This window comes from Otolemur garnettii, unplaced genomic scaffold (assembly GCF_000181295.1).
Source record: "Otolemur garnettii isolate 467f Iridium unplaced genomic scaffold, OtoGar3 scaffold00003, whole genome shotgun sequence".
Taxonomy (NCBI): Eukaryota; Metazoa; Chordata; class Mammalia; order Primates; family Galagidae; genus Otolemur; species Otolemur garnettii.
In genome coordinates this window covers 24,589,836-24,599,157 of record NW_003852398.1, presented here as the reverse complement: position 1 = coordinate 24,599,157, position 9,322 = coordinate 24,589,836, and the positions used below count along the sequence as shown (strand labels likewise).

The 9,322-nt window shown below is 45.3% G+C and overlaps 1 protein-coding gene across 1 annotated transcript in view; it reads right to left on the bottom strand.

Annotated features, from left to right (window-relative positions):
• The window catches only part of FAT2 (FAT atypical cadherin 2), a 64,323-nt gene that overhangs the window by 45,206 nt on the left and 9,795 nt on the right, over positions 1–9,322 (bottom strand). The window contains exons 3-7 of the mRNA XM_023515043.1: positions 5,449–5,507; positions 3,709–4,020; positions 2,575–2,785; positions 822–961; positions 11–292 (exon numbers count right to left, since the gene is read on the bottom strand). Of these exons, the coding sequence (XP_023370811.1) occupies positions 11–292; positions 822–961; positions 2,575–2,785; positions 3,709–4,020; positions 5,449–5,507 (1,004 nt within the window). The remainder of the gene's footprint in view (positions 1–10; positions 293–821; positions 962–2,574; positions 2,786–3,708; positions 4,021–5,448; positions 5,508–9,322) is intronic.

Here is a 9,322-nt window from a genome sequence, read left to right as displayed (position 1 = left end):
GTTTACTCACCATGACTGTCAGTGTGTGCTGAGAGGGCCCTGAGCTCAGGTCCAGTTTCCCTACAGTTACCAGGACACCACTGCTTGGGTCCAGCTGGAAGAGGCTGGCACTTCCCGGGTCTTGGCTGCCATGTAAGGTATAGATGAGACCTTTACCCTTGTCTTGATCTGTGGCCTGAACTCGGAGGAGCTCAACCCCAGGCAGCGTGTCCTGAGGAACTCTGACCTCATAATGAGCTTCCAGAAACTGGGGCCGATGGCGATTGACATTGGCGATCATGAAGATGTAGACCTGGGGAGGACAGAAAGAGGGGATGGACTGTGTCTGTAGGATCTCCTTGTACCATCCATGCCTAGCACAGTGCCTGGCACACAGCAATTGCTTGATAAATACTGTTGAATTAATGATAGGGTTTCAGATACCACAGTCTAGTGGTTTTCAACTTTTCTCCAATGAAATTTTATGTGAAATCCTAATGTATGAAATAAAAAAATCTCTGGCTGAATCTAGAGTGGAAAGCCAGATCCCACTTAGTCAACCATCATCCGTCATGCCTGTGGTAGCCCTGTGGCACTCTACCTCTAATTAACCCCACTCATTTAGACAAACTCCCCTCTTATACAGAGATCCAGAGTGGGAGCAAGAATTCTCCCAAGATCACAGAAATGGAAAATGTATTAGACTCAATTAGAGTGCAGATTCCAAATTCAGTATTCCTTGAGGTATACTACATCCACAGAAAGCCTTCTCTATACTTATTCCAATCAAGGAGGCCTCCCATCTCCTCTTGACTTAGGGGTCCCCAAGTAAGGTCTCTAACCTGGGTGGCAATGGTGTGGGACCCATCTGTCACTTCCACAGTCAAGTTATAGCTCGATCTCCTCCTTGTATCAAGAGGTCTGGCAATGATGATGCTGCCTGTGGTCTTCTCGATGTCAAAGTCCATGTCCTTATCCCCACCTGGAGTGGGGGTGGAGACAAAGCACATGTACCTTCAGTGATTTAGGCAGCAGTGGTCTAACATGAGACCTGGACATCAGATTTAGAAGGTGTAATAATAGAAGCCAACCTTGGGTGGAAGGACTGAAGACATTCAAGGAAGTCCCTGAATCAGGGATTCTAAAGACTTTGTTCAGAAATGGTATGATATCTGGGTGACAGGCTGGAGTTTATCCTTGAAGGAGTCCAAAAAGCTATAATTTATCCTGTCACATTATTGACAAATTATTATCAAGACTCAAATGATGATACAGAAAAAGGGAAACCTGTAATGGCTGAAGAGTCAATGGGAAGATCACAATTTTCTGTACAACTTATTTTGCTACTGGGATTGAAATGGAGCTCTACTTTACAGTTGACAGGTAGTTTGCACAGTCTAATATGCCATCCATCTAGAATAGTCCTGTGCAATTATTCCTAGGAAAAATGTAACTAAGTCTGTTAAACTAGAGGGAATGATTTAATAAATTATAAGAATCCAAAATAAAAAATAGCACAAAGCTATTGAAACGTCTACTACATAGAAATATATTTAATGATGTGGAAATCTGTTCATGACATATTACATTTAATAATGTTATAAACCAATATTTTAGCATAACCTCAAGGGTGTGTGTATATGCCTGTGTGTGCGCAAAGAAGAATGACAGAAGGAAACACGTCAAAATTGTAACAGTGGATTTATCTTCAGAACAGTAGAACTTAGGGTGATTTTTATTTTCTTCTCTGCATTCATTTGTGTTTTCTAAATGTCTTATAAGGCACGTGCATTAATTGTGTATTCAAGAAAAAAGTTAAACAATTAAAACAGCAATGACTCAGAACTGGAAATAAGTTCAGAAGGTTAAAGGGCTTGGGCCAGATGCCTATTCTATCCTGTCTCTGAACCATGCTGGAAATCCTGGTACAGGACTCTGTGTACATGTAGGTGTGAAATTCTTAATTAGAGATTGTAACCTAGAATCCCTGGATAGGTTTCAGAGACTGGATAAATTTAAATCAAATGTATATTTGTGTTTGTGTGGGTGTGCACAACTTTCTGGGAAAGGGACCTAGTTCATCAGATTCCCAAAGGGCTCTGTGACCCTAAGATGTTCAAACAAAACCTTGATTTAGAGGCAGAAAGACATTTCCGAGGGGGCCATCAGAACCTGGATCCAAGTGGCTCCTAGAACAAGAAGGGGCACTTTCGGTGATCTTGAGGGTGGCACCGGGAGCCAGAACTCTGAGCATGGCCCCAGGATGGCGCTGACCACAGGCTTATGGTCAGCAAAGTCAGCTCTACATTGATTTTCACTTTGAGGCAGGAAAACAAACAAACTTGTGCCTTCTGCTCCCAGGCATTTGGGGTAACTGAGGCCCTACCAGCTCTGGCAGGGAGGTCATGGGTGCTCCTCCCTAGATCATGGCTAGAGTGACAGGAAAGCTTGGCAGTTGTGTCATTCCTACTTCCCCTGCCCCAGACAACCAGGACTAAGAGAGGGGCTGCCGAGGAATAGGACCTGAAAAGGGGTCAGAAGGACTGTGCCTCAAGGACTAGACCTGGCCTGTGGGATGGGAGGGGCTGGTCTCACCTGAGATGTTGAACCAGAGGAGGCCAGGTCGGCCCTCTACACTGATGACGCCCACCATGTGATTCACAGGGTCCGTCTCCATGACTGTAAAGCTGTAGTGGCTCTCATCAAAAGACAGTGGTATGGAGGATGGCCGTGGCTGGGGGATCCACTCGATGTGCAGCCGGACACTGGCTGAGAGTGGGGGCTGCCCGCTGTCTGTTGCCTTGATCTGAAAAGAGCCCAACACTGAAATTGAAGGCTGGGGCCATGAAACAAGAAGACCCAGGCAGGCTGGCTGAGAGCCCGAGCGTGCTGTGATTCTGGCCAAGCTGGCCTCTCATCCACTCACTCGTTGATTACATGCACACTCAAGGGCTTGCTATAAAAGGCACCATGCTAGCCAGTGCAGGCATAGCAGTAAACAAAACATATAACCTGCACTCAAAAATCTCACGGTCAGTATACAAATAATAAATGCCACTGGGGACTTAATGTGTGCCAGCTCCTACACTGGACCTTGACACTTTTCCCAGTGACCATAAACATAATAAGCTAGAATTTATTGAATTCTCACTATTATCAGGCCTTACTTTAAGAGCTTTGTGCACAATATCTAATTTTATTCTCACAATAGCCATTGGAGAGGTTCTATTATCATCTCCCTTTACAGGAAGAGACTGGGGCTTCATATGATAAACTCACCAACCAAATTATATGCCTGGCCAGCAATGGGGCTGGAGTTGAATTCAAGCTGACTGATACAATTTGATATATTGACTTCCTACGTGAGAAATATTCTTATCCTCATTTTGTAGATGGTAAAACAAAGGCTCAAAGGGGTTAAATGACTTGTCCAAAGTCACATAGGTATAAAACATTAGTGATAGAGTTGGAACCCAGGCTTATTTTAATTCTAAAGCCCTTGTTTACACTCAGTAAATACTTCTTTCTAAGAACAGAGAGAATTTTCCAGACTGGGACCTTATTGCCCTCAAAGAGAAAGGCCCAGAATTCCCACCCTTTGGCTGACGTCAGGACTCTCAGTGTCTCGGGGAGGACCACTTCCATCCTGTCTCCCTCTTCCAGAATCCTCAAAGAAAGGCACAGAGGGGTCATGCCACTTCCCCTCCCTGGCTCCGTGCATCAGCTCACCGTGAGGATGTTGTATTCTCCAGCTGTGAAGGCATTGCTGGATGACACCACACCTGTGACTGGGTCGATACTGAAGCCCTCCTCATCACTTTCCTCAATATTGTAGGTGACCTTGCTATTAATACCCTCATCTGCGTCGGAAGCCACCAGTCTGTACACAGGCCCAGGGGACACTGGGCTCAGTCTCTCTGGAAGGCGGACTTTGAAGAGCTTGTGGGAGAATACAGGTGGATTGTCATTGATGTCCGAGACGCATACCACCACTCTGGAGGTGGACTTCAGAGAGGGTTCACCATTGTCCAGCACAGTCACCTGGGAACAGAGTCACCCATGAGCCCCTGAGGTGCCAAACGCAAAGTGGTAACTGTGTATTGCCACCCACCTCAACCCCACCACCTCTCTTGACAACCTGAAATATTAGTTTGTTTTTTCCCTGGTAGATTCTCACTATATGTATTATCCTAACCTCACCTACTTGGAACTCAGCTCTCTGGAAACCCCACCCACAGGAAAACCAGCAAGAACAGAGAAAGGAGCCAGAAAGAACTGGAAGATGACAAAGTTAGAGTCTTTAGACAAAAGCTGGCTCTCATTCTGTGGGAAGACCCAGGGGTCATTTCTCAGAGACTATTTACTTTGTATTTGCTCATAATTCTCATAAGCTCTGCTTTCCGGTTTTCTTAAGCTACTTGAGGTTAGCAAACACAAACGAGAAGCTGTTTATGAAGGAATGCGTGATACCTTATGAGGCAGCCATGTGGCACAATGCATGGAATGAAGTCCAGAGCGAGGGGAACAGACGCCAAAACCATTTCAGAATCAGGAGCTATTTGTGGGGTGAATCATCCCATGTGTCAATATCCCCAAGGGCATCATATGAGATAGGGCATTTCCATCCAGATTAGTTCAGATTTTTTAAACACCGTGTATTTGAAGGCAAATATCTGTTACTGAACTATGAACCATGAAGAGTGCTTCGGTCCCTAAGAACTCTAGGAGGCCATTCATTTAGCAGCAGATCACTAATCAGACCTATTTCATATGAGGGGAAAGAAAATGTGCACAACTTGGAAGTATAGAAGGCAGAGTTTATTTCAAATATTCTGAGGAATATGTATCTCTCCCTCCTGATGCCCAAGAATAGAAGAGGTTATCTGTTCATCAGTTATGGAACCACTCAGAGGGAAAAGTAGCTGGATTTCCAACCTGACATCTTCCTCTTCTGATTTAACCCCCTCTAGGTCACTACTAAAACTTCTCATTGGAATGTGCACCAGGAATGCCTATGTGATTTTGGAGACATCTTAGAAAGAACACAGCTCTAGAAGACAAAGTGATGTCTAGCTCTACCACTGACCTGGCATTTGACCTTGAATGATTTTCTTTGGGCAAAGGGGGATGGACTGGACACCAGACTCAACAAGTACCTAGCACATGTATACTGTGTCCCCTTCCTGTACTCCTGGAAGGCATTACTAATCAGTCAATGGTTCTGGCCCAACCTGGACATGGTTTCAAATTCTTTTCTTTCTCAGTGCTAAAGAACAAGGAAAGACTGAAGTATCTCCACCACCAACCATAGCAAGGTTCAGTTCAGGTGCATCCTCCTTCCTGAGCCCAGTACACTCCTCAGCCACAGTGTTAGACACACATGTGACTCCAAAACCTGCTATGGCTCCTTAAATGACCTTCTTCAGGAGGCTTCCAAATCCACTAGTCATGTTCACCACCATTACTCACCTCTAGGATGTGTTCATCCTTGTTCTCCCTGTCCAGCTGCCGGGCTGTGGATAGGAGACCTAGGGGAGAGATGGCAGGAGAGAGATATGAGCAAAGTGTTTCTAGGATCAGTTCACTGGGGCCAGTTCAAGAATTCTTTCAAATCCCAGATGAAGATTCTTTGGGTCTTTGGAGAACCAGTACAGATGACCCTCAAATTATGGTTTGACTTAGGATTTTTCAACTTTACAATGGTGAAAAATGATACTCATTCTGTAGAAACCATACTCTGAGTAGCCACACAACCATTCTGTTTTTCACTTTCTGTCCAATATTTAATAAATTACAGAAGATAATTTACTTTGTCATAAAATAGGCTTTATGTTAGATGATTTTGCCCATCTACAGGTGATCATAAATATTCTGAGCACATTTAAGGTAGGCTAGGCTAAGTTCTGTAGGTTAGGTGCCTAAACACATTTTTGGCTTGTGGTATTTTCAACTTATCATGGATTTATTGAGATGTAGCCCCATGGCAAGTTGAGGAGCATCTGCACACTACAGAGGGCTCAAATTATGGGGAAAGTGTGGAGAAGGGAGGAGGTGGGAGAGAACCACAGAGACAAATTGTTAGCTGAAGTTCCCGTCCTCTTCTTACTTTCCCTGTTAGGCGGGGAAGACATGTCAAAAATTCAGCAACCAGCACAGCAGCAGTGGCCTGCCTGATCAGAGTGGTTACCAGCTGAAACATCTAGCTGGGTCCCGGTGCACAGGGTGAACGTCAATACTGCGGTGACACAATTTTGGTTCCTTGTCATTAAGATTTATGGATCTTATTTGCATTTGCACATCTTCTGCCCATCATTCATTCCCCCTTCTTTTAGTAAACAAACCCCAGTTTTCTTGATGGGAACCATACCCCTCCTAATTTTAGTCCTTTGTGATCTGGGGTAAGGTTGACACATTCCACTTCTAGAAGGGTTTCTAGTCCAAGACTGGCCCATCAGCATAGACTAGCTCCTTTGGGCCTCATGACAAGTGACTCGTCTGTCTGGTGGGAAACAGTTGTAGGACTTTTGTGAGAGCTGTAGAACAAGGAGGTTCTTTTGCTGCTAGTAGGCTGAGGAGATAGGATGAAACCTCAGAGCAACCAAAAGAGAAACTCCTGAGGACAGAAGCCACTCTGAGGATGAGACCAAGGGATAGGCAGAGGAGAGTCTTCATTACCTCCTTTGAACACTGGCTACTCATGTCTAAAAATGCCCACAGCCATATACATCTGGACATTACAGAAAGGTAAGAAAACAAATGCCTTTAGTTGCCTCTGCCAACCCAGATTGGGATTCTATCTTTTACGTATGAAAAAGCCCTAAGGACTGAGTCTGTTCTGAGACTTTATATATTAAATAAGAATGGGTTGAGGGGCAGATGCAGTTGCTCAAGCCTGTAATCCTAATACTCTGAGAGACCAAGGTGGGTGGATTACTTGAGCTCAGGAGTCTCAGACCAGCCTGAGCAAAAGTGAGACCCCACCTCTACTAAAAATGGAAAAATTAGCCAGATATCATGGCAGACACCTGCAGTTCCAGCTACTCAGGAGGCTGAGAGAAGAGGATTGCTTCGACCAAGGAATTTGAGATTGCTGTGAGCTAGGCTGAGGTTATGGTACCCTAGCCTGGGTGACAGACAGAGTGAGACTGTCTCCAGAAAAAAAATAAATTGACTGTGGTGGTCAGAGTTAGGCTGGCAGGGGCCTCCACTGCAGGAAAGATGCCACTGGCTGAGCTCTCCATTCCTTTCCTGTAGCTACTAACCCTCAACTCAGGTTAGGATTAGGAGACCAGTAACTCCCTCTGTGCCCTGCCTTGACTCCAGGAGGCTCCTGCTTATTTCTCCACCTCTTTTGTGGTGTCCCAACCCCAGCCTCCCCAGTAAAAGAACGAGCAAGTGGGATGGACTGTTAAGGTCTTTCTGGCTTAAGTTCTGAACTTCTCATCCTGATTTGAGAGATTTATTCTAAAGAGATCAATGCATAGGGTGGCACCTGTGGCTCAGTGAGTAGGGGGCTGGCTCCATATACCAAGGGTGGCGGGTTCAAATACCCGGCCCCGGCCAAACTGCAACAACAAAAAAATAGCCAGGCATTGTGGCAGGCGCCTGTAGTCCCAGCTACTTAGGAGGCTGAGACAAGAGAATCGCCTAGCCCAGGAGTTGGAGGTTGCCGTGAGTTGTGATGCCATGGCACTCTACAAAGGGTGAATAAAGTGAGACTTGTCTCAAAAAAAAAAAAAAAAAGCGATATCAATGCATAAATTGACAAAGACGAGTGCACAAGGATGTTCAGCATAGGAATGTTTCAAAAAGAAGATAATTTGATACTATCCATGTAAAAGAAAAGATATAAATTGTACATAAAAAGGACATTACAGAACCACTTAAAATATATTTTTTTGCCTGGCCATGATGGCTCACGCCTATAATCCTAGGACTATGGGGAGGCTAAGGCAGGTGGATTGCTTGAGCTCAGACGTTTGAGATCAGCCTGAGCAAGAGCAAGACCCTGTCTCTACTAAAAATGGAAAAAAAAAAAAAAATTAGCCAGGTGTGCGTCATGAGTCTGTAGTCCCAGGTACTCAGGAGCCTGAGGAAGGAGGATCACCTGAGCTCAGGAGTTCAAGGTTGCTGTGAACTAGCCCAATGCCACTGTACTCTAGCCTGGGCAACAGAGTGAGACTGTCTCAAACACACACACACACACACATATGTATGTATATATGTATTTATATATGCATATAACTATATATAAATATACATATGTATGTATATGTAGAGTATATACACACACATATATGTGTGTATATATATTTTCTAGTGTGGAAATGTTATGTACAATATATTATTGGGTAGAAAAGGTAGCTTGTCAGTAGTTTACAATCACTGACAGTAGTAACAGATTGTGGTAGCTTTTACTCCATCATCATTATTATTATTATTATCATTATTATCTGCCTGGGTCCTAGTACCAGCTCTTCCCATTGACCAGCTGGCCCAGATGCTTTAGAAGAGGGTTCCTCTGGGGGCCCCATCAGGTCATCTGTCAATTGAGAAAGTTAGTCTTGGGGTAACTGTAAATCTGATTTTAACTTTCAGCACCACAACGGCTCTAAATTGGGGCAACAAGGGAGAGAAGGTGCAATTCTCTGTAAGATTCAGGTAAGTCAAGACTGGGGTTATCAGGGGCCCAGAATGTCATCCTAAACCCAGAGCCTGAGAGGTCTTGGCTCTTTTAAATGAAACAGACCTATTATGTTTCAGTGGGGGGGGGGGGTGTCAAGCAATCATCTGGAAATGTTCAGTAAGTTTCTTGAGCTTGTTTAGGTGCTGAAATGATGGAGACAGTGGATTGAACTGCAGAAAAGGAAGCTCAGTGAAGAGAACAGAGGCTCCATGACCGGGCTGGGAGCTCAGTGCGGGAGGCAGGAAGTGTGTTCAGTGCTGGGGGATCTCCAGTTATGGAAATGGGTGTGTGTTGTGAAGATGGGCCTTTTCTGGGGATATGTGCTTGCCTTGTGTGGTAGAAACAAGTTCTCCCTGCCTTTTCTTCCCTAACTGAAGGCAGGTGTGGGGTGAAGGGCAAAGCCTCCTGGAAAGCCCCAGGCACCTTCCAGTTGAAGAAGGAAGACTGGAGGATGCACACTCCTCCGTGACAGGGGTAGATAGATACTGTCCCAGGACACCCCACCTAGCTCGGCTCCATGCTAAGGGGCCTCAGGGAGACAGGCCTGGGTGCAGAAGGCAGGAAAAGTCAGGGACAGGGGCTCTCGGCAGGCCTGTCCCTCCCTCACCCCCCGCCCCTTCTCTCTCTTCACCCCTCCCTCGCCCCCGGCCTCTTCTC